The 26,427-nt window shown below is 40.7% G+C and overlaps 1 protein-coding gene across 1 annotated transcript in view; it reads left to right on the top strand.

The window, feature by feature from the left end:
* The window catches only part of LOC102536841 (guanine nucleotide-binding protein G(q) subunit alpha), a 268,471-nt gene that overhangs the window by 188,136 nt on the left and 53,908 nt on the right, over positions 1–26,427 (top strand). The window contains exons 3-5 of the mRNA XM_072959642.1: positions 5,539–5,693; positions 21,654–21,782; positions 24,389–24,518. Coding sequence (XP_072815743.1) covers positions 5,539–5,693; positions 21,654–21,782; positions 24,389–24,518 — 414 coding nt within the window. The remainder of the gene's footprint in view (positions 1–5,538; positions 5,694–21,653; positions 21,783–24,388; positions 24,519–26,427) is intronic.

Below are 26,427 nucleotides of genomic sequence, written 5' to 3'. Positions count from 1 at the left end.
AAGCTGTTAATGAGTTTTTGAAAATCCTTCCAAAGTGACTATAAGATCTTTTTTATTTCCTCTGAAGACTTGGCCTTCTGTGGGCAGGGTAAGGCTTGCTGTGGTGGGAATTCAGTTCTTCCTTCCCTTTGCTGAAGCAACCATGGAAATATCAACACATCGAAGATTTACCTGAATTTTATGACCACCGAATCACAAAAACAAGACGTTACCACATTGGCACATCCTGCGGTTTCCATGTGGTCTTTCCCTAGAATTCTGCCAGAGTTCCTAAGAGTAGCTACTTAGTTCTCACAATGTTCCCTCTAAGGTTTGCCACCAGTTTGCTAAGAATTCTGAAAGCTAGCATTCAGTATTAAGTATTTCCATCCAGTGTGTTCAGCTGTAACTTAAGATGAAATAGAATTGTATTTTCCATTTTGTCTATATGGTTAATTAACTCATGCCTGTTTTGTTCTTCTGTGTACAGTGTTCAAAATAAAAAGGGTAGTCAGTTATAATTGTTGTTTATATTATTAGAAATGACTTCTTTCCTTTTCATTGTAGTCCTTTTCATTAGTAATTGTTTAATTTTGCATAATTACTTGTGATTTTTACCACTTGTCAGTTGACGTTTGGACAAATAGAAAAGAGTCTAATTTATCTTCCTACTCTAACATCCTCAAAAATACTCTTTGTACATACAGAATATTTTTTACCAAAAAAAAAATAAGAGGATTGCACTTCCATTGAGGATATTTTTAAAGGCAGTTTTAAAATTCTATGTGTATTTTGTAAAATGCTGTCACCTTTTTAAATTAGAAAACTTCAGATGGAAGCACTTACATAAATGCAAATTACAGATGATTATATTTGAATGTCATTTTACAAAACAGCAAGGATGGAATTAGACAACAAAGCTTAGGAGGCAATAAAAGTGACTTCGGAATTCTGACCTGGATAAAGGCAAAGTGGTGATCTGTATGCTTCTTGAGGTCAGTATATTTTCACAGATGGTGGAGGTGGACTTCTGAGTTAAGGTTCATAGCTGAGGTTAATATTATAGCTTTCACTGCGGAGGTTAATTTGAATTAAAGGTCAGCGTGAAACTTCCTCACTAGATGTCTTTTCTCTTTTCACAGTTAAGAGAGAATGCAGTGTTATTTTGTCTCCTGAGCCTTTGTTCATCTGTTCCTCCTCCTGGGAAGAGTCACACATGTTCACCTCCACTTGCCAGATAAATCCTGTCCTCTGACATCTCCTTTGACCTCTCCTTCTATACCGCGTTGTACTCGCTCAGCCCCCATGTAGCATTGCTCACGTACAGGCTTAACCATGTTCTGCCCTGTGTTGTCAGGCACTGTTTGAAATAGTGAGGTCATGTTTCAATATATGATATATTGTGTGCTCCCAGAGGGACGGTGTTATAACTCCTTCATGCTCCATGGATTGTAGATGTATTTCTTTACAGTCCTACGGTTTATGGCTAGATGAAACCTTCGGGAGATGGTTTGTTCCAATGGCATAATCTTACAGACCAGGAAAATGAAGTTCTAAAGAGGTAAAGTAGTTTCTCCTAAGGGTTATTGTGGCTAGGTGTTAGAGGCGAAGCCAGGACTAGAAATTAGATGTCCTGATTTCCAGTTTAATGTAATTCCCACTTTTCCTTCCTTGTAGCCTTCATCCAACAAATATTTATTGAGCGTCAGTAGCACTCTGATAGGCCCTGATACTGCAATGCTCTGCCTGTCTTGGAACATAATACTGTGATCAGGAGGAAGATACTAACAGATATCACACAAATAGATGCACTCAAGCTACTGAGATAAATACTGTCAAGGATTATGTGGTTCCGTGAAAGCAGGTGATGGAAGATTTCCTTGAGAAACCGACTTTGACTTGTAGGACTTGGCATTGTGTTTATATGCACCTTTTAAATGCAGTTAAATTAGACAAGTATGTGTTGTCTGCTCACTCTGTGCTGGGCCCGAAAAGAAATTAGAGTCAGTAAGCTACCACCCCTCCCCTCAATGTGTAGTTTAGAAGAAGAAATTAAGATGTAACTATTAACATTAAGCAAAACATAGAAGTCCTGTGGTTCGAAAGGTGCGAAGATCGCCTTTTGGGGGAGAGGAGGAACATCAGGAACACCTTCCTGTAGGAGATGGCATATGATACGGCCCCCGAACAAAAGCTAGAGAAGGTACAGAAGGGAATAGAGAAGGCGTGCCAGAAGTACGAAAAAGCAGAGATAGACCAAGATAGGAAATTAGAGGACTTCTCCAACAATAGACAGTAATCTCATTTTACAGGAGCGGGATTTTCAGTTACACAACCATTGAGAACACTGTCTATTTAAATGCCCTATACAAGTGTTGAGAACATTTACCTGTTTAAATGCCCTTAGAGTCAACTGAAATTTAAGGACGGCAATGCAGATATGCCCTCTTGTTTCTACTTTTGGAGCACATAGTCCTGCGCTTTGTTTGGTTGCCATCTGTATGGACTGTCCCCCTACCCTCCCGTGGGAACTGCATCTGATTCTTTTATTGCTGTTATTTCCTAGTATCTCACGGGTCCAACACACATTTAACCGTAACAGTGAAAAGCGTCTGCTATGTTGAAGCTGTTTTCTCTGGCATAAGTTACCTTCTCCAGAAACAAAAATAGAACTCCTTCCAACTGACATGGCTGGCTGAGTGTAGTGAGTGTCAAATTCATTTTTTAAATACTACTTACACTAACCTATGTCACCATGTAGCTTTTACCCGATACAAAGAGAAGTCTCAACCATTTCTCCCTAAGAAGGGTATAATAGTTTGTCTAATGTTATTGTAGAAAAGTGCTGCAGAATTACTTAATCATCCGCATGTGCTAAGTGGCCAGTACAGCGTTCCAGGCTGTGTGTAGAACACAGTGTTATTTGGTCAATCTTCTTAAGGAAGTAAATGGAGAGGCAGATGAGTGGCAGCTGACCCCACTCAGGCACAGATAATACTTTATCTCTTATAGGGTTGCCAAGATTTAAAAATAGAAATATTTTATAGAAAAAAAAATCTAGACTTTTGGCTTCCCTTGATAAGTCAGAAAATCTGGCAACACTGGGCCTGTATCCCAACAGCAACAATTAGTTGGAGCTAAATAGCAGCTGTTCTGTCTAATTAGGGCGTGTGTTTCTCAATGTGCCGCAGTCCCCATCACTCCCTATTGCTTATATCTGGCCTGTTTTACTCATTTCTGTGTCTTCCTGGCCCTTAAAATGCACCCTACTTTGGAGTTGCTGTTGCCTTTGTGGTCCTCTTCTCTTCAGTTTCCGAGAGCAATTTTATGGCCAGCCAGCCAATTAATTACGATCACAACAACTAGCATCTATGCGATGCTTGATAATTTGCAGTGCTTCTCAAACTTTTGCATGTATCAGAATCATCCAGAGGGCACCTCAAACAGAGATGGCTGAGCTTCATTTCCAGAGTTTCTGAGGCAAAAGATTTGCAGTAGGATTGGAGGGTTTGCATTTTTATCAGATTCCTAGGCAACCATGGGGACTGTAATTTAAGATTATACCAAGGGTGATCATTGTCACATCTCAGGACACAAAGGGTTAGAACTTGTTCATATTCATTGAGCAAGGGCAGAAAGGCAGGGGTTGAAACTTGAAACTTTTTTTTTTTGCTATGAAACATTTATTTCTGTTTTGCAGTATTAAGTTTGATTAAAACTAGTACAGAAAAATACTAAGAACATTAGGTAACTATTTCAGTATTTGCTTTTTATAATTCAGTTAAGACAGTGAGCATTCAAGACAGCATTATTAACTCAAGGATGTAGCTGAGGGATACCCTGCAAAGTCATTTCAAGGGATCATTGGATATGTTGGACGCCTTCTGTTCAAACCTTGATTCAGGCGCTATCTGTGAAGACTGACTTTTTGTTCATATTCATTGATCAGGGGCAGAAAGGCAGGGGTTGAAATGTGACGTTAGGCATCCCTGTGAAGGTATGAGGCGTGCCTGCCGGGCAGGGGGGACGAGGTCCAGACCCAGCATTTTGTACTTGGAGGAGGCCCGGTTCAGCCGGCAGAAAGCAGAGCGGGTGAGCCCAGTGAGCACACTCTTTGGTATCGGCTCAGAGCAACAGGTGCTTCAGAGCCGCGCAGAGCACAGTGTTGGGGATTCACTGGGGAGCCAGTGATACTGTTTTCCAAGGGTAAGTCTCAGTCTCCTGGGAACTTGATTGAGGTAGGCGCCCTGGAGTGAGACTCAGGCACAGGACTTCAGGCTGGTAAGATTGGTGGGGACGTAAGACAGGTTGCCTGGATAGGGACTAGGTACAGAAAGCAACTGTCCAGGGCGGAGCTCACGCTTCTCGGTTACTAGATCTGACTCTCAGGGTCAGGGCAGAACTATCCAGAATTCTAGGTGGTTTCTTTAGTCCTGGCATGTTGGACTTCGTAAAACCTTATTTAAGTCAAGATTAGTCTAATGACTTGAGGCCCTTCCCTCTTATGGGATGAGAAGGAAGATAAAGACTGGAACAACACAGACCTAACATGGATTAAATTTATTAAAATTCTATCTGCTTAAAACTATTTAAGGAATAATTAGGTCATCATGTAATTATGATAGCCATTCGCTAACCTAGTTCAGAAGTTTGTATTTCTGTACAAAACCAAGACTGTTTTAATAAATTATTAGCCATCTGCCTCCAGTTTCCAAGGTAATTCATTATTACATTTTGTTGACTTGTGTATTTTTATATATGTGTAATGTACATATGTACTATACCCATGAAACCTATTTTGATTGGGATAGTTAGGCAGTGGTATATTCTGGTTAATTTGAGGGTTGACCATACAACCTTTTGATTTCAATCTTGTCGAAGATTTTTCAGACATGTTTTTACCTCTTTCCTGCTAAATGTTGTATAATGAGAAGAACAGTGTCCTTCTTCCTTTTTAAAAAATTGACTAGGCTCCTCAATTTGATGTTAAGGCAGCTATAAAATAAATACTGGAAATTCGACTGTGTGGGAGGGAGAATAGTGACTGTTGTTCAGATCAAATCATTCTGATTAACTGTTCTGGTGGTTTTACATTCTATGCCCAAAGCAAACCATAGAAGCTAATCCTGATTAGTTGAGTCTGACTGAACTTCTGCTAAGACGTAACACTCGTGGACTGAGTATATTATGTGTTTGATTATAATAAACTGTGAACGAAGAGAGGGTGAGTATCCCTGTCTTCTTTCCCTTTAATAATATTTCTTGTTTTAGGATTGTGATATCACCTGAAGACAGTCATTATATGCGCCATGACAGCTTGCTGAACGTTCTGCTTTCCTTTAATCACCTTTACGTAGCCTTAAGGTTTACGCTAGAGGGAGAGATTTGGGACTGGGTTTTATCTAAGGAGGGAAAAAAGAAGCATTACTTTATTATAAGCCAGTTTGAAAACCAGTGTAGGAGGAAAGATCTCCATTGTGCACAATGTGGTGCACAAACCAAAGGCAATTTTCAGGGATAGAAAGAAGATTAAAACTGCTTTTTTTTTTCTTTAAACAGGCTCATGCACAGTTAGTTCGAGAAGTAGATGTGGAGAAGGTGTCTGCTTTTGAGAATCCATATGTAGATGCAATAAAGAGTTTATGGAACGATCCTGGAATCCAGGAATGCTATGACAGACGACGAGAATACCAGTTATCTGACTCTACCAAATAGTGAGTATTCGTCGGGGGGCCCTTTGGATCTTTCTCTTTACTTTCCCGTGCAGGTGCCCTGCAGTGGTGACTTCTGCATTCTGTCATTTGTATAGCATGTCTGATTCTAACTGCGCAGGTAGGAAGCATAGATATTAAGCTTGTGCCACTCTCCTAAGTTTAGACTGTATCATAAGGGACTGACATCATGAGTCGGGGAGCATATTTCTTTTACTGTTTCCTGTTTGAAAAACAAACTGAAGATTCTAGGAATCTGCATTCACTAACCTGTCTCTTCCCCCAAATTGCAAACCAGCGATTCTCAAACACAGACTTCATTGTGATTTGAAATCCTGTAATAACAATTTTTAATGCAAATTTCTGATCTTATTCATATGCTGGAAAACACCTCCACGCATTGAGAACCACAAACAAATACGGCTGATTATGGCTTCTCGAAAATCAGACTTCCTACTTTCTGGTTTCCAGACATAGGACCTTGACTGCTTTCTGGGAGCCACTGTTACGTTGATGGATAGGTTTGCCTTTGTATGAAAATTGCGTGTGAGTCTTTTTGCATGCATTCCAAAATTGTTTGTGAGCTGTCAATCAAAATCATGTGTCCTGGGAGAGATTTGCTTCCTGGAGAGATTTATTAGTTCTCTAGATTAAATCTTGCCCAGCAGAAAGAAAGAGTTGGCCATCATAGGATTAATGTAATCAATGTGGTCAGCAATGTAGATAATCAAGTGCCTGAAAAGTTGATTTTTTTTTTTTGGTAGTATTTAGCCAGATTTCTGTCTACATTAATTATGTTAACCCAGCATTTGCCTCTTGTATTGGTTCTGGGCAGACAGAAGAATGGATGGAAGATATTCAGCCTTAGGCCAGTCTGTATGATGAAATGACCCTCTGGATGACAGCAGGACCGTGGGGACGATAAGGAGCCCTATAGGCTGATTGGCATCACTCAGCAGTGCAGAGAAGATCGAAGAGCTGCTCGCTCAGCTCTGTTTTTGCAATAAAGTGGATCATGCCCTTACCCTCATGCTAGGCATTTGTATAAGATCAGTTATGATTCAGGTTGGCTGCAGAAATGTTGGTTGGTCAGAACAGTTTTTGTATTCCAAAGGTAAATTTGAATTACATAATGGTGTGACGCGGAACGCTGGTGAGCACCGGTCTGTCATATTGAAGCTCATGTCAAGCCCCTGTGTGCCTCTGGAACATGTGCTTACTCATTCCTTACCTCCTTGGTCCTTCTCCCCACCTTCCCGTACCCTTCCTCACTGCCTGGCCTCAGGCTTCCCCTTCTGAGTCTGCCTGCCTGCCTATCCCTCTTCCCTCCCTCCATCCTGAGTTCCTACTATGTAAGTTTCAGTCAGTACAGCAGTGAAAAAGATGCCTTCAGCTCTTACTTGTTCCAAACTCTGCCCCCTCAACCTCTGACCAGCTGTCTTTCTGCTGCTGCCTGCCCCCTCTGTCCTTCTGCTTCCTTTGCCATTTCAGATCCCATCCGTCTCCCCACGTGGCTGCTGTCTCCCCCACCCCCTTCCTGTTCCTGCTCATCACGTCTTCTCCTGTTTGCTGGCTTCCCCTCTGCCCGCGTCTCCTCTCACTCCTCTTCACTCCTCACTCTGTGGCTGTGGTGCCTCTCCTGGCCCTTCCTAGTGAACACATCCTCCCTTATGAAGTTGTATTTCCCCATAAGTCCCCCACCTCTCCTCATGTCTAACCCCTGTCTTTTTACTTTTATCGTAAATCCTGTCTCTCCCGCTCCTCACCTGTCACCTGTATCTGTTCTCCCTACAGAGAGGTCTTTCTCTTGGGGCATCAGGGCCCCAGTGTCCAATAATTAATGTGCTCACCAGGGTTCAGGCTCCCTGTTAGGAAATGGTTTGCCTCCTGCCCCCGGGATTGACCCTCTGAGAGGGTGCTGTTGGCCCTGAGGACCCCCGTGTCAGCTACTGGGGTTGTGTTCTTGAGACCAAACTACCACGTCAATGGTGACGTTCCCTCAGTTTAGATTTGTGGATTCCTGGACAGGTGCCCATGAGTTGCTTTAGGGCAAAGAGCTACGCAGGACAGTAACTCCAGCCCCTGTGAGCACTGTGATTCTGGGAAGGCCACCGTCTTAGGATTCTGTCACACAGGCTGCATCTACCATAAAAACATGCCTGGTCTTTGGGCCCATCCCCCATGTTAGGACTAAAGATGTGGGGGCACCTGGGACAGGCTGATCTGAACCCGTTCAGATGATTATTCTTTACACAGTTCTACTTTCTCCCAATGGGGTCAGGGAGAAATTGATCTTTTATTTGTACAAGTGGGTGTATGTGTGTACACACGTATACCTGTTTCTTTTTTAACCATATCTTTGTGTAGAATTAATAAAATAAATTACAACATGTCCTTATGCCCACCTTTCAGTATGCATTTCTTTACAAAAAATAGAACATTTTCTTGCACCATGATACCATAGTACACCTACAATTAATCATCGATTCTTCTTCTCTTTCTATACCCAGTTCATATTCAGATTTCCCCAGTTCTTCCACAGTGTCCTTTCGAGCTGGTCGATTTTAGGACCACACAGTGCATTTGATTCTTACGTCCCTTAAGTCTCTTTTAATCTAGTAGAGTCCTCTTTTGCCTTTCACTGGCATGTTGAAAAGACTGGCCTGGATTGGGCCTCATAACATGATTAAACTTTTTCCTGTGTCTCTTGGATTTTCTATAAACTGCAAGTTACATTTCCAGACTTGATTAGATTCCAGGGAAACACTGTGAGTAGAATGCACTTTAAGTGATGTGGTACCCTGGTTTACCCATCATTGGTGAAGTTAAGGTTCACTGTATTAGGGCACTGACAGCCTCTGTTATAAAGGTACATTTCTTTTTTTCCTTCTGCCACCAAAAGCACTCTGTGTGGTGTTACTTCGTCATTGCATAATCTCCAGTTCCCCATCAGTTCTTCACCTGATGGTTTTAATTCCAGTCGGTAATTCCTGACTAGTTTAACAATTCCATCGGGTTTGTAAACAAATGATTTTCTGCTTTTGTCAGTCGGTCTACAATGGCATTCTTCTGTGAAGTAGGAGGTTTTCTCCTTCACTGGTGCTGTTTGATTATCCTAAAATAACATTTTCTACCAAAAGGTATACATTTCAGGCTTTTTGTTAGTAATTTGTTATGTAGACTCGATAGACGGTGACTGTGTAATGTATCGTTCCGGCCAGGACATTTTGCGAAGGAAGGGTTGCCATTACTGATTACGGTGAAATAGCTGGCCCAAACTGGGAATCTTCTGGTCAAGCAGGGACATTTGGTCACCTTAGCTAAATGAAACCTAGGGAGGTGTTTTGTTTTGGGCCCCTTTGTTTTCTCTAGAAGACTCTTGTTTACTTTCAGGGAGTAGAACCAATCTGTTCCTGCCAGTTACGTAAGAAGTTCTGTGTGGAAACAGGCTGGCCCCGTGTTTCTGATCTCTTCCCGGGGTGCCTCACAGTACTCTTTACATTATAGCTCAGGGCCCAAGCAGCCTGGCTGGCCTGCCTTTAACCCCGTTGTGCTAGGAGGCCGAGTGTGTGGGCCACTTTATTCTTTCCCATCTTGGTCCCGGTCACTGTCCTTTTTCTTAGCCAGGAAAACCTTCCCAGCCCAAAGATAAGACTGGTGGCTTTTTGGATTCACCCCTTTGCTGCTGTGTTCCACATGTTCCTCCAGTGTAGTCCAGGAAAGGCCCCGTAAACTGCAGGGATCTACTGATGAGGATGTAGGTCGCCTGTCTTGAGCATCCCTGATTCTCCATGTTGAATTCATTTTCACAGAATAACTCAAAGCAATTCCTTGCTCTGTATTTGAGATAGTTGTTACCCCTTTCCTTTCTGACTTTTGTGTGCGTTCCTCTGGGTGTGTCTCTAGTATTTCATCTTACCTCCTTTACTTCGTGTGGGGTTTCTCTATTGTTCTTTCTATCTTTATAGTTAACATTTTAGAACTTTATCCTGGACCTAATGTCTTGTCCAATATCATCCCCTACAGATATCTTTCTGACTCTGAGACCAACCTGCCTCAGCACTGCCTATCTCTCTGGGGGCTTTTCAGCTTAGATTTAGGGAGCATGTAGCTCTCTAATGTCTAGCAGGGTGAGAATCAGTGCCGGCCATGCACATCTGCTTGAAGTTTGCAGCGTAACAGCCATTCTCTCCAGGACCCTGCTGGTTGTGAGAGTCAGTGCAGGCCACTTGCCAGGAATACTGATAACAGAGGCCAAGCATGCCTCACTTCTTCTTTTCTGTCTGGTGAACTCCTACATATCCTTCAAGACCCAATTCATGCATCACAGCCTCGGAAGGTCTTGCTCAGCACCCAAAGATACTGAGTCACTGTCATCCATCTAACACTTGTACATACCTCTTTTGTATCTGTTACCGTGTTTACTGAAGTGTCTCTCTCCTCTACCCTCAGTGCCTGACACTGACTGCTCTTGCTTGACCTTCACAAATGATTGTTCCATGAAATAATAGATGGGCGGTTTCCACTATTTCAGTGGCCATTGCATAGGCACTGTCTCTCTTTGGCCATTATAGATGAGCTGTGACGTTTCAGAGCTGAAGGCATTTCAGTCTTTTTTCCCCACTGTTTTTGAAGGCCTGGGATCTGGAAAGCTCAGTTACCAAAACGGCCGCCATTTGCTGAGCACTTACTAGATGTTAAATTCTATGTCTAGTTGTTTACTTGCAAAGTTGTAGATATTTCTTATTATCCCCGTCAAACAGAGGAGGAAACGGTCTCAGGGAGGTTGAGTAACTTTTTCAAAGTCACACAATTAGTAAGTGATAGGAGTAGGAACTGACAACGGATTTACTGCCTCTAAAGCCCAAATTTTCAATTACTGTGAAATATAATCTCAGACAGCTGTGGGGAGGGTATGGCTTGGTGGTAGAGCACATGCTGAACATGCACAAGGTCCCGGGTTCAATCCCCGGTACCCCCTCCATTAAATACTTACATACATACATGCATACATACATACATACATAAATACCCTACTTACCTCCCTCCTAAAAAATTTTTTTAAAGAAATATAATTTCACAGAGGTTGGATGAATGAATGGGTAACAGAGAGAGATTGATAGACAGTTGTTAGATGTATAGATGATGGACTAATAGATAAATATCTATAATTAATCATTTACCATGAAAGATACAAATTATTTATATTCTCTATCACCATTGCCTATAGGTAGTTTCGTATGTATCAGGCCAAGAGGGAAAATTACATAGAATTAGTGGAAAACAAGCCTAGCAGGGTTTTGATTATTGTCTAGAAAACTTAACCGTGTTTAACAGTCTGTCAGTTTTTCATAGAACCTGGAAGATGTTCGAAGTCACAGATGTTTGAGAAATGTTATTTCTTTATTTTAGTCCACAGTCTTAACCCCTTTTCCCACACTCCATTAAATAACTTTTACTGGAGTCAAGCTAGAGCCAGTAAGAACACAATAAAACGATTGGAGCTTTCCTTTTTCTACTTTGATTGGCCAACTTGCTGATCTTAATAAACAATCACATGGCCCAGAGGACAGGCAGCACTGGTAGAAACAAGGAGAAGAGAAATTCCAGACAATGGGTAAGCAGTTGAGGATAAGTTTGCAATTGGCTTTAATGTGACATATTCTTCCAGTTCTATTTAATGAGAGACTGAAAAGCATTCTAAGTTGCTGGAGAGCTTTGTAGCTTTTGTTATTAATTTTTTTTATTTTGTATTTAAAACAAAAAGCCTGTGGGCTCTGAATATCTTTAGATAAAGAGCATAATTAACAGATGGCTGTAGGTTTACTTTTTTTTTTTTTTTTTTGCTGAGGTTCACCACCTGCTTTAATACACTGAGACATCAGGTCAAATGAGTTCACTGCCTACAGTACCCAAAGCTGTGACATTACCCAGAGAACATAAATCTCAATCACATTGACATGTAGTGAGAAAAGTCCTCATGCTGCAGGGTTTTGGCAAAAGACTGCTCTATCCGTGTTAACCTTAAGGGACCAAATAATCCCTAATCTTGCTTTTTAAAATGTCCACATGTTCCACAGCCCATAAATCCCAAGTACAGGAATAAATTGGCTTCTGGGCATAAGTCAGACTTGGAGTTTACTTCCAACTTCATGCTTAAATTTTTAATTTGATGTAAAAATGCACAAGGAATTTGAATGTTGAATTTAAAATGCAAAATGAATTTCCGAGGTAGGTTATAGCATATCCACCTGATTTCGGGCTGAATCCTTCTTGAAGAAGTACCTGTTAAATTAGTTCCTGCTTCGTGAGCCAAATACTTGAACTCAAGCGTGGTGTTGCCTCTGACTCGGCAGCCATCCTGACTTTACTCTTCATCTGCCGATTAAAAAGAAGCCTAAGCCTACTGCAGCCTTTTGGAAGCGGGAGAGAGACTGTACGGTGAAGACACTGAGTCAGGGTCCGGCCTTGCCACTTCAACTACGTAAGCCTCACTTGGCTCAGGTGCTGTTGTGTGACCTGTAATCTCTAAACTCTCCCAAATTCTGAAATTCTTTGATTCTGTAAAAGTAGACAGCCTTGATCTGAACAACCATTATCCTGTGCAGTGAAGTGAAAATGTGGTACCCCCTAATTTTACCTGGAAATGTCATAAACAAAGATGATTGTCTCCATAGTTAAATTACTAAAATGCTATCTTGAGCTCAGAAGAGGGTACTGATCTTGAATACATTTGTTTTTTTTTAAAGAGTGACAGTAATAACATGGAGTGTCCTTTTTTTTTTCACCTGATGGAATTTCCTTTGTTTTTGTTTTCTTTTATCTGTTTGAGCCATATCTCCTAATAACATTTTGCAAGAACAGAACAAATAAAACATACCCTGTATGTGTCTTCCATAGAACTCTGACGATTCTAAGACTTGGTCTTTATTGCCCCTTTTCAGCATGCTTGGCTGGAGCTGTTAGAGATGGTAAGACTTAGATAAGCCTGACACTCCCCAGCCTTCGTTACAGAGGCGCAGCCGGGGAAGGGCTGGCTTTGACACCTGTTCTCACTCACCCACCTGCCTGAAGGCCAGAGTGCATGGGGGAGACGAGCTTCACTTTGTCACTTTGCTGCTTGCTCACATTTTGGCAGAACCTTTGCATGTTTGGTAGTTTGACCCCTTCTGTTTAGTCCTTTCCACCGTGTCCTCAGGATAACCCGCTGAAACTGGGGTGCTGATACCACAGAACAGGACTGGAAAACCCTCAGGCCAAATTCAGCCTGCTGCTTGTCTTTATAAATTAAGTTTTATTGGAACATAGCCAAGCTCACCTGTTGGTGTATTACTTGTGGCGGTTTTGTGCCCAGTGGCAGAGTTGAATCATTGCAACAGAGACTCAGCATCCCACAGAGCCTAAAATATTTACTGTCTTGATTTTTACCCACCACCCAAAAAAGGAAAAAAAATTGCAAGCCCCTCCCATAAAAGATGACTAAATATTAGAAGGCAACTAGCAATGTGCTTCCACTTCTGCCATTTAATTAGAACCTCCCTTAGGACTCGGATGCTCTGAATTAACCCAGAGATTGGGTTTACAGTATCAAGGGAAGGGATGACCTGCAGTCCTTACGCGGTACTCCGTAAACAGTGCTCTGCGCAACAAAACTTCAGATACTAAGTCAGCATCGGAGAGCTCCAGATTGGGTTCCCTGGCAGCACTTGTAAATGCCATGCTAAGGCTGTCCAGTACTAAAGGTGGTATAAATGACCAGGGATGTCCACTGAGTAGATTCAGCTCTGAGAACAAGGATTATGTCTTACGTATCTTGGCTTTTGCCCCATCGTAGTGCCTGGTGCTGCTGGTTGAGGAGTGTTGTGAGATTTAATGATCAGTGGAACCACAGGTAGGACGGACAGGCTTTTGTAAGGGGCCTCCAAGAACAGATACCTTATTAGAGGGTAGCCCCACCTCCAGTCTCAAGAGAGCCCAGGAAATATGCTTTCTTCATCTGACTCACTCCTTTGTTTGACTCCCTACCTGCCAAGCCGTATTTGGACTCTGATGGACTGACCCTGGTGTTCTTGAGGATTGCTGTGGCTTCCTGATCTGCAGTAATGGATTGAATTTGGGTCTGCAGTTAGTTTAATATGACCCACTCCTCAGACCTGATCATTCTTGTCAAAATGAAAGTTCTGATCCTACAGAACCAATATCCAAGTTAAGGAGACGTGACCACGAGAGACCTGCTTGAATCAGCGACCTTTTGCTCATGGCTGGCTCTTGGCTGCCATCACTGGAAGCTCTCTCGTGGACCACATCTTACCTGCCCTGTGGGATGGTTATTTATATAGCATGTTGATCTCCATTGCTAGAGCACAGGCTCCTTAAGGACAGGATCCAGGATTCGCATCGTTTTCTTTATGTTCCCCCCGCACCCCAGCCCTCTGCACAGCGCCTAGCTTTCAGTCTAGGCTTTAAGAGAAAGTTGGTAAATGAATGAGTAAGAAACGAGTGAGTAAATTATGCGTCTTCCCTGACTTCTTCCCATCTCTTCTCTCCCCTGTCCTGCCTGTTCTGGTCCCTCTTGGGCTGCGCAGTGCAGCTCATCCCCCACTTCTGTCCACAATTCTCTAGTGACTACAGTCCATAATCATCTCTTCCTTCTTAATGCATTCATAGTTAGTGCCTCACAATTGGGCACTTAATTATTTCTTAATTGATTCATCTGTGCTATCTTTGCTTCCCAGGTAGCCTGATGTCCCTAAAGGCAAAGAAAATATTTTTATTTAAGTATTTTGTACCAGCTCCCTGTGCCAACCCCTCTCCCTCCATCACACACAGCAATTGGAATTTAACATATAACAGATTTTCAATCAATATGTATAAATTAACTGAACTAAGCACTGCCATTATAGTTGGAGATAGACAGACTAGAATAAAAAGCAGCCTTCTGGTGCTTCTGATGTGTTTTTGAAGTACAAAAACTATGTCAAAATTAGTCAACAGCTTTGAAAATTATCCTATAAAAGATGAGTACATTGACAAAACCAAACAGGCAAATTGAAAAAAGTTCTCTTCCTCCTTTCCCTTCTCTTTCTCTCAGTCTCTTTCACTCAGTCTCTTTCACTCTCTCTGTTGTTGTTTCATTTCTGCTCTTCATTATAAGGTTAATTTGTTTGAGCAACAGACTCGGGGATCTGTTGGCAGTGACCCCCCGCCTGGCCCTGGCCCTGGCCCTGGCCCTGGCCCTGACGGACACATCGTTTCTCCCCCCGCCCCCGACACTAGTAGTCTCTTTATGTTAGATATTCAGATCAACTATCCACACACAGGATTCCTAAGATACTGAAACTATTTACTAAATTCAGGGAGAGGACCTTTTTTTATAAGGTATTTAATTTACTTTCAGAAAATCTGATTGTCTGGCTTGGTTTAGTTTTCTGGCAAAGGAAAACTGAAATGCATGATCTCTTAGACTTCTGTTTTATTCCCCTAGGATATTGTCCCTTGAGTAGCTTTCCTAAACTGAGATAATAGCCTACCTCCTACCTAACTGGGTGATGTTTGTTTTAAACCCGGGATTTTGTACTGGAAACAACTTCTCATGAACAAAATCTTTGTAATAAATGCTGCCTCTCCTTGAACTCTGATACCATGGTGTGCCAGGTGTTAAAGAGGAAAAGGGAAAGTTGATTTGCCCTCCAAAAATGAGCTCTTGAGGAGATGAAAGTGTTTGTGTAATGAGTAATCAGAAATCCTGAGCAGCTCGCGAGCCTAACCAGCCTAACCAGCCTAACCAGATTACCAGCCAGGCTCATTTCAGCAGCAGGACCTGCCAGAGGAGGGCGGAGGGAGGGATTTAGGTAGATCTTGCATCAAAACCTGTACTTGACTTTCCCCTCAGGATGGCAGTTGTGCAGAACTGTTACTCTCAGTCCTTTTTTTTTTTTTAAGTTTACGTTGACAGCTTCTTTTACTTAATCCTTTTGAATCCTTGTGGTCACATAGCAGCTATGCAGTAGCCATGTATTTCTGGTTTCTCCTTAGCTTCCACAGCTTTTGACGGTGTCACGTAAAATCTCAGGCATGATCTAGCTTTCAGGTCCCCCAGGACTCTACCTCTCACAATGAGGTCTTCTTAATTTTTTTTAATGAAGTCGACCTACTTTTTCTAACCTTCTTTTCAATAATTAAAAATGTGAAATTCTACCCAGAGTCATTTTCTGTGCCAGAACTTCATCTTAATATCTGACTTGAACTTTACATCTCTTATAAACACAGCCTCTGGATAGAAGGCCCTTACACAGGAGTTGAAGAACCCCAGTACATACCATAGCATCCCACATTAAGTGCTCCAAGGTGCTATATTCATTTATCTGACTGTGTTTAGTTGGATTTAGACCAAACGTCAGAAATTTCTTTTCCCACTTACCACCCACCAGTACTTTCCCCCATTTGGTATAATTGCTGCGGGTTGTATGTCTAATACTTTTATTAATTTTTTTAACCCCAACTGTAATATGATACAGTTTACTTGCTGAATCATCTCTAAATTTTATTCATTTCCTTAAAAAAAAAACTTCAATTTCTAATTTCTGTGCTGTTCTTAGCTTAGATTTCAGTTGCTCTTCCAGTCATAGGTAGTAGGGCTTTTTCTTTTTAATTTTAAAAAAGATCTAAAAAAAAAAATAAGTTCTCATTACCTGTCAACTGGAGCATAAATTAAATTAAATTTGAAGGTCAGCTTAAAAACTGTTACTGACAAACTGTTGTCAAAACTAAGGAACAATTGGAATCTCTTAAAAACATTCAGAAGAGAAATGCCTTATTTAATTTGATTAGCACATATTGTTTCAGTGACATTCAGGCTTATCTCATATATTTTTAATCATTTAAAGCAATGGGTTATATCCTATTTCTGAATTTATTTTTTCTGCAGTCAGATGATTCTGAAGTTAAATATATAAAGAATTTAGCAGTTACAAGTTGCAATTATAAATGAATGGGCATGATTTCCTTAAGTCTTTCATATAAATCAGTCATGCTGCAGAAGGTGTTTTGTGGATAATCACCAAGGATTAGAGACAGTTCAGACCGGTTCCCAGAAAATGTCTCTGTCCAAAATATACAAACATTCATTCCCATCCTAATAAGCTTCCCAGTTTCTCCTCTTTATATATAACCCTTTCCTTCCCACAAGTTGGTGAACTCCTTATAGGCAGAGGTCAGATCCTGGGACCCTTCGTTTCCTTAACACCTACTGCAATGTCGTGGTCAGGGTGGCTGTTGAATTCCAGGTGTCCCTGCATTTTTTTCACGGTAGGAAAGGAACTATAGAAATTTGACTAACATTTACAACATCGCTTTGTTGCCTTGCTTTTCGCTGAAAACATTGGAAAACTGTTTCTTCCATTAAAGAGATTGTGTCCGAATCGTCTGTTTCTTAGGTCCCACTCTGTTTTCCCTGGATTCGAATGAATTCCAAGGCCTGAAAGCGTGATCCTGACAGGCATAAAACGAGTGTACAAATGATACCACTTTTTAGCCAGGACCCAAAGGAGAGCAGGAAGCACATCTTCTAAATGAAGTTAAGGGAGTGCTGCCTTCCTTTCTGTGTTGTCTTTACATTCGTCAGAGGCATTTTAATTCAGAATTTCGTTCTTACGGAAGGCAGGCCAGTAATAGCCCAGAGCAGTAGTTCTGTAAGGATGGGTACCTAACAACCCCCTTCTCCTTTGTTTTCTCCTAAAACGCTTAACCTGCCTTTCTAACCACTGCAGCATTTTCCATGAAATAGTTCTAATTTGAGTCACACGTTGAGCATCTGCCATGTCCCGGGCCCTTGGTGAAGTTGTTGGTGACCCGTCGTGGACAAAGGTAGCCATCGTTCCTGACCCCATGGAGGGTGAGAGCCCTAACTGGGCAAACATAAGTGGGGACATGTTGAGGTTTTTTTAAATTAATTATGAAATTATCAATTATTACATGTCTCAAAGCAAAGCAGTTCATTGAAGCCCCATGAATGGATTGGAGTAAGATGGGTTTAATCAACTAACCCTCCCATTGTCCAGCAGAGTCCTAAACAATCCTTTGCTCCTAGACAGTTAAATAAGTCCCCTGTATACCAGGGGGCTTTTGCTCTCTCTGACATCAGGGGAGAGCTACTGCCGGCCACTTGTTACACATACATTGCCTTGGAAATGTACCTTGTGCCTGTCACCATAGCAACACGCTGTGAATGACCCCAGCAGCCACTCAAAATCATTCCGACAAAACAAATTATAGCTATAATTAACTCTCTGAATTTACTCTGCAATATAAATTTGTTCAGACCTCAGTGTTTCTTTGTTAAAGGTTAAATGAATGGAATAATCCAGTGTGAACCCATCCCCTCCATACTGCCCCAGTGTTCTTCCTCAGAATACGCACTCTGAGTTCTTCCTTTCAATGGAAGAGACAATTCAGCTAAGAGATTATTCCATCATTACCTTTTCTCAGAATATGACAGGAATCAGCAAATGAGGATGCTCTAGTCTCACTGTGCCAGACCTCCAATTTTAAGGGAATAGAATTGTTTTTTTCCCCCAAAGCAAATGTGAAATGTGGAAAGTGCTGTGAGACCCTCCACGTCCCATAAGCCCAGAATGAGGGGGCTGCATCAGGTTGGGGCTTACGCAGGTGGAAGCTCTCCACCCTGGCCTCTCCTTGCCAGTGAAAAATGCTGGTTTGGGCGGACTGAGTGTTTTGCCCGTTTCTCAAATAGTCTGCAAGGTGTCTCCAGTCCTGGTGTAGCTCCCGAGCCACCCAGACCTTCCTTTAGGAGAGGATATTTGATATGTCCTTTGGTTGAGGGGGTGTTCGTGTTCTGTTTTCTTTTCTAGCCTCATTTTGGGGTGTTCGAGGTTTGGTCTGGTTCCAATTCTAGATCACGTGCGTTACAGCTAGCGAACCTTCATACAAGTTTACTTCAGTGTTTTCTTCTGTTAAACTAGATCAGTGTAACTTTTTTTTTACTCCAAGTGAAGTGAACCTTTCTCTCCAGCATCCAACTGAAGCAAGTCACAAAGAATGTTGAACAAGAAGTGCAGTTCACTTTCTGATTGCTCGGAAATGTCTAGGGGTCTTTAGTGGCCGTGTCCTTTCCTACACATGGGCTGAAACCTGGGCAGTGAACGACGGAGCAGAGCCCGGCAAGCCGCAGGCACCCCGTAGAAGTCAATGGTTAGGCTCTGCTGCTGCTCTCCAAACTGTGCTTACATTGAGACACAAAAGGAAGATGAGGAGGCAGAAATATTCTTGCAAGTCAGAATGTTTCAGATATTCAGCTAGTAGTGCCTGGGGTTTATGGAGAGACACCACTGACAGTGTTTTTAGAGGCAGACTAAGCCTCTAGACTCGTGTCTGTGGCTTTTCGGCCGCCCTGCGTATCCTGGTTCTGTCTTACTCCAGGATGTGTTCCCCGGGGCTCAGTCCACCCTTCTGACTTGGAGAGAGACTAGTAAGGTTCCCACTGTGCAGTGTGACAGGAAATGTCCCACATCATGTGCCGATCCTTTAAATTCTCCTGTGTAAGTACACGTGTTTAAAGGTGAAATGGCCACGTTTCTCTTTACCACAGAAGACAGCAGCACCTTGTGTCCAAGAATTCTCCACCTTCTGTCCTGACCTCTGTGTGTTGGGTTAAGTGAGTAGAAATGATTTACCGGGCAGCATATTTCCAAACAGGCTTGCCAGTGTAAATCGGAAGATCTCTGATTCCTCTGAATTTAATTTTTGTATATAGTAGTTAAATAAACAGTGATCTTGCAGATTTCAAAATATACCTTCAAATTTTTCAGACCAAGGAGCCGATAAATCAGAAAGCTACATCTATGAAAGGAGCCCGTTGACTCTGCATTTGTGGAGCGATGAGCTGGTGTATCTATAGAACGAGATACAGACCAGCTTCCAGAACATGGTCTTGTTAATCCCATCAGACAAGTCCAAGACCATGCCAAGATATTGACTAAAATTTTGGGTCCAGTCCATTTTTACATTTCCTTCCTGCCTCTCACACCCATAATCTCCCAGCCTCTCCCCTGTTTTGTCCCCTAGCCAATTTTATCATAATGAAAGATATTGGGCTGGTTCCTGTCAATCAGTAGAGAGCTAATTACCAACTAGAGAATCATTGATGTATTTGGGATAAGGCCACTAGAATGCTAATTAATTGCTTTGCAGTAGGAATTTCCAGACGAAATCTTTTTTTGTCTTAAAGGATTGATAGACCTTCAAAAAGGCAGTAATTTATTTCTTTGTTAAAGTCAGACTTAGCTCTTCTATTTTATGATCCCATGAATCTTAAAGACTCAATATAGTATTTTTCTAAATATTCAGTTTTAAATTTAACAGTATTGTTAATGTAGAAACACCACTAGTGAGAATGATATTTAAATAATGCTAAAACTAAATCTCGACATTGGAACCCATCTATCCATTCAACAAATAACCATTAAGTACTATTTGCCAGGCGCTCTCTCAGGTGCGAACGCAGGAATGAGGGTGGATGGGACAAAGTCCTTACCCCTGGTAGGTCACATCAACTGAGTGATGATGCTCTTACTGATCTATATATAATATGCTCCACAGTGGTTACTCCCTGTTACATGTCTCAGAACTCACTGTCTCTTGTTTGGGGGCATAAACGTATTGAGGACCTAACTCCTTCCAAGGCTGTACTGATTACTTCCTGTGTACACTTTGTTGTTGTATGTTTTGAAATCATATCTGTGCTCCATCCTCTCCAGGGTCAAAGGGAACATGGTGGCTCTTTGAAATCATGAGGATGCCATACAGAACAGTCATTTTCACCTGTTTGTCATCAATTATATCAAATTATGTAATTCTCAGAGTTGCAAATTATTTTCGTAATTTGAGAGAATCAGAAAGTGAATGGAATATAACATTTTTGAAAAGACAGAATTATACTGATGGAGAGTATCTGTGTGGTTGCCATGGACTGGGGTTGGGAATGGCCAGCCCAAAGAAGTTTTGGTAACAGAACAATTCTGTATCCTGCTTGTGGTGGTGATTGCATGAATCTCTACATGTGATAAAATTTCATAGAACTATATACACCCCACCCCAAATGTGTGTGTGTGTGTAAAACTTGGTGAAATCTAAATTAGGTCTGCAGTTTAGTTAATAGCATTGGGTCAGTGTCAGATTCCTGGTTTTGATAATGTACCGTGGTCACATAAGATGTTGTCATTGAGGGAAGCCGGGTGAAGGTTACAGGAGACGTCTCTAGTATTTTTGCAACTTCTTGTGAGTCTAAAATTATTTCAAAATTAAAAGGTTGGTTTTTTTTTTAATGAGAAAGTATCATATAAACAGATAAATTTAAAGTTTAGGTGTGGTGACTCCATACACTGGGAATATCCGACTTTTAGATGTTGTTGTCTCGGTAACTAGAAATCTCATGGCTTCACATTAACTGTGAATGACTTAGCTTTTGGACAGAGTTTAGGACATGGTATGCTGCTGTCCTCTCTTAGGGGAATAAGGGAAATACATTCCAGGAAAAGGCTCTGATGTTCTGCAAAAAAAATGCATCCTGACCTCACATGTAACTCTGTTATCTGTTTATTTATACAAATAACATTTGGATAAATAATTCAAAAACTGTTTGCTTTATTAAACTCCTGCTTACCCACCAGACCTGTTAAACAAGTAGAGGGCACTGAATTTCTTTTCTTCTTCCCCTTTACTTCTTGTATGATTTCTGTTTGATAAGAAGAGAGGAAATGAGAACTACTATGCACCAGGTAATCCATAGACGGAAGGTTGACTTTATCTCTCACTTCACGAACTTCTCTACCACTTGCTCCTTTTTTTCCTTTCTTTTCGTCACTTTTCTCTTAGGATTCATTGTCACCCTTCCCTTTTCTGTGTGATGGTGTCACTAACGTTCTCATTGTGTCTTCCTTCCTCCAGCTATCTTAATGACTTGGACCGCGTTGCCGACCCTACCTACCTGCCTACGCAACAAGATGTGCTTAGAGTTCGAGTCCCCACCACAGGGATCATCGAATACCCCTTTGACTTACAAAGTGTCATTTTCAGGTAGTAACTGAGTCCATAAAAATCCACTTCCCAGCTTTTATGCCTTGAGCGTATTTGGCAAACTCTAAGAGTATTGAAATCGTGTGTAGACTTTAAAACAATACCACCTTTATACCAGTCATTATCATTAGATACACAAATGAGATATTGTGTCCCTGAAAGAGGAAGCAGAGGAAAGGTATACGGGCAGATTTCTTATTCCAGATTAAATCACCAAGAAGTCAACGGAATCTTAGTTTGCTGGTGTGGGCATAATGTTTAGTTTGCGCAAATGTTGGTTCTGACTATAATTTTCTGGGAATCATTTTAACTATGAGGCCAATGGATATATTTTTACATTTGTGTAAGATATAAATGATCTTATAAGCCTATTAATAATAGAAATCATAGGTTGTCAGAAGCTTTCATTTGTTTCGTCTGAGTCCTCTGGTACCAATGCAGATTTTTTCAATAGCAATAAAAATACAAGATATTTTGTATTTCTAAAATAAGTTGCTTGAAAAATTTAAAAATGCATAGTTTTGAAAGTGGATTGGTCAACCGAGCCTAAATTTACATAGGAAAACAGAATGAAAACGTATCACTTCCTGCCTCAGTGCTGCTGTTCTTTCTGGGTAATACCTCAGCAGTATTCTAAGAGAAAAAGTAAACAATGCTGGTGTACTTTCATTTACTCTCTTATTACACAAGCACTCAGGTGTATTTTTAGTTAGGATGCAAACTACATGTTGCATAGAGAAATGAAGACGAGTGTAGACAGTTGAGTTCCTTGGGAGTTCCATCCCGCTTGAGACAACTACATACAAGTATGTGAAGTAGGAGTTAATGTGACTCCTACTGTGTGACTGCCGTGTGACTCTGACAAACAGTCCTCCATCATTCCTTGCCAAAGCACTGTGTGTTTTATTCTAATCAGTCTCTGCACCTGTGGTTGCATCTGGCTGCCATATGCTACTCTAACAGACAGACCCATAAAGTGGGTGACGTTTTGGAAGTATTTCCGAGCCTCATTTTTTAAATCAATAAAATGGTTATATTCGAGAATCACCAAGGTTCCTTATCGCTCTAGCATTCTGGATTAAGTTTTGAGTTTACAGCAGTTAGAGATTTTTAATTTGAGACACCAAATTTCCTTTCACTTGTAACCATGTTAGAATATTTTCAAAAGACATATAGTATTTCATGGAGATTTTCATCTCCTCTTTGCTTTATAATTAGTGAAATCTGAAACCAGGTTGGGTTTTTTTTTATTATGTCTTGTTTTTTTTTTTTTCCCTAAATTTTGTGCACTAGCTTTTAAAGGGCTTTTTTTGTTGTTGTTGTTACTTCATCAGAAGTAGTGTCTCAGAAGAATAATTTCTTGCTACCACCAAAAGCATCTTACAGGGCTAGTGTGACAGGATATCATGGAATGAGGATTTCGCATTAATGAGCATGTAATTCACTCAGCATCAGAGAAAAGCTAGAATTTTAATATTTCTAAAGATCTACGAATTCTAGTTTTGTTCTCTGTAGTTCATAGATCTCCCTGGAGCCACTGTTTTGCCCATCAGATACCTGTTTTGTAGGAAACTTTTTGAAGCAGTTACTGAAAGAGCCTTGATTTCCTAGTTTAGGTTAATGTTTGGAGGCAGGGAAATTAACAACTGCAGTTTGCAAAAATGCTTAAAGAGCCCTACTCTTAAAATTTTATACCTAAAGCTCTCATTTTCTGAAAATATTTTGTCTTATAAACAGTGTGCATGTTTTAGTCAACATATGAGTTCAACAATTTAAAGAAACTTGGATTCAATGCCAAGTTCTGCTAGGTATTTTCATATATACAATAGCACTCAAATTAACTGATGTCATTGTGTTTCCTGAGCACATAACTTAGCTACAGAGTCGACAGGTAAAAACAAATCCTTGAAATAGTTCAAATGGTGGACCCTTGTAACATCTTAATGTTTTATACACATTATTTCTAGCACGTTAGCAAGTTGATTTGTGCATAAGGGCAGCTGAACCATGTTACCAATATGATCAGACTGTCCCAAATTATTGTGAATATTGGAAGGAAAAAAGAGCCGAAAAAGCTTACCGAACTGATGAAGATCAGTGGGGTTGTGTTTGCATTTAGTTGAAGCATCACCCATCCACATTGAAAAATACACTATCTTTAATCTTTTCAATGCATTTGCAGTCACTTCTACCATCCTTGAGAAACACATGAGGGTCTTCATTCCCATTTTCTAGGGAAAGAAACTGAAGTCAGTATTTACCATTAGAGCTTAACACAGACAAAACTCATTTTGTTTCTGACTTTTTTGTGCTTAGTTAAATAAAACACTGCTTGACTTGGCACAGGATTTTTTTTTCTTTTTTACAAAGTTATAATTTTTATACACATCAGGTAACTTTCTAATAACTGCAATGATTTATTACCCAGAATGTCTCAACCTTGATTCTTAGGTAACAGAAGATTAGTAGATGTTCAGTGAATATTAATTGAACTGACTTGGACTGTTTTCTTTAGAGAGTGTATTTCCTAAGTTTGTAAGTAAAGCTATACTTCTACTGATATTTTTCTTTATGTGCTATTAATATGAATGTTATTAACTTTGCAGAATGGTCGATGTAGGGGGCCAAAGGTCAGAGAGAAGAAAATGGATACACTGCTTTGAAAACGTCACCTCTATCATGTTTCTAGTAGCGCTTAGTGAATATGACCAAGTTCTCGTGGAGTCAGACAACGAGGTGAGTGCTCTTTGGACAGGCAATGGATTGTCATTTTCATACCTGATACAAGTTAATGAGAGGGTATGGGGTAAACTGACTTCATTGTTTTCTTGACTACCAATTTGGGGATTCACCAAAAATAACCCTATGGTAGTATGTGATATACTCAGAACAGTAAGCTTTTTTGTCCAACGTTTGAACAGGTTTGTGTGTTCAGGTCTGATTAGCCCCTATGTGATACTTTTAACACAGGGCAGAGGCTCTGAAGATGAAAATAACAAGGAAGTCCCCGGGCTAGTCGTCCCATTATTTTACAGCCTTCTTCCTACAGGATGGAGTGGGGAATGTTGGGAGTGAGTCAGCCTGTTTTGTTTTGTTTTCATTTTGCTTAAATCATTGTTTGTGTGATGGGTGGGTCCCAGAGAGTACTTACAACCTCTCTTGGCAAATGTGAGTGACTTTGCAGCTGGGCTCTAAATCAGTTTGTTTTGGAGCCAAGAAGTGTCCTGGGGATGTGTCCTTTGTGCTCTTATAGAAGTCTGTAGGCTATTGCATAACTTCATCCCTGTTAAGCGCTGAGTGATTGAAAAGATATCCCTGATATGCCGACCTGGAGAACTGATTCGGTGTCGTGATCTTCTCTTTATTGCATGAAATTCTAACAAGTACAAATATGGATTTTTAGGATGATCAAGTCCCCATGGTGGGTCAGAGTTGATTGTGGAGGATAATTAAGGGGCTGAAAACTGACTTAAGAGCTGGAGTTCAGTGTGTGTGTTGAGGAAGTGGAGAAGACACCTTTGATACCATGTTAGAGGCAGAGTTTGCAGACTGACATGCCAATAGTAGGTGTTAAATATCCCTCTAATACAAGAAAAAGACGTGCAATACCCCAATAGTTGATTAAAATAAGATCCGGCATATTAAAATGTACTTTAAATTTTGTACATTTGGGGGGTACACAAGAACTCTGGCTTCTTGGTCCTTTTTCAATATTTTAAGTTTTCTGCAAGTGTTAGTATCCCCATTCAAATACATATCCAGTCCTCTGTAGCATTTCTTTTGTCTGTAGGATTGATAAAGAGTTCATGAACCAATATCCCATAGAGCTGAGTTATCTATTGGTGCATTTCGAATCTTTCCTGGGTTACAAGTATATGGGCTTCTGAATCAATTGAAGTCCCCCTCCCCCCCAAATATCTTACTATTTAAGGGACTTCTTTCTAACAGAGAGGTTTATCAGTTTATTAGCCATTTGCCTTTTGTAGCTATAATACAAAGTGCCTGAAAAGCATGCTAAGATACATGAAGACCAGTTACCAAGCTCTGAGTGAAGCAGTCGCCGCCAGAATTTTAGCTGTGACATCTCTATATGTATTTTGATCTTTGTATACTCCATAATCCAGAGTGTAGTATTTTAAACATAGTATGTATTTTGGAAGCAGACATAGACAATGTTTCTGATTTCTTTGAATGTTGAATCAAGACAGGAATTATTTTGAGGGCTCGTCTACTATGTGCTTGGTAGCAGGAGACCTAAAGGGATAGGGAAATGGAAGGAAAAAAATCAACTTTGTCCTAAATTTAGGACCTCAGGGAAAAAGAGATGCTTTTGTCAGAATACAGTGTGGGGGAGGAAGGCCTTAGTTATGAGGGTCATTGTTTCTCCTCTTTAGTTTGCTGTCCAGTGAAACAGAATTTAAGACATTTTCAACTACAAAGAAGATGTAAGACACGCACATAATTTTCTTATGTCACTGTTTACATACAGCTAGAGGAAAACAAGTGTTTATCAATATACATTTTATATGAGATAAATGCATTATATTTATAAAGGAATATATTTTGATTTAATGCTACTCAGTTTACCACTCCGAAATTTGCAACTCATCAGCTAATTCTAGCACATAGATCCAGTGAAGTTTCC

Source organism: Vicugna pacos, chromosome 4 (genome assembly GCF_048564905.1).
Source record: "Vicugna pacos chromosome 4, VicPac4, whole genome shotgun sequence".
Taxonomy (NCBI): Eukaryota; Metazoa; Chordata; class Mammalia; order Artiodactyla; family Camelidae; genus Vicugna; species Vicugna pacos.
The sequence above is the reverse complement of the archived record's forward strand: the minus strand, read 5'-3'. Positions and strand labels throughout refer to the sequence as shown.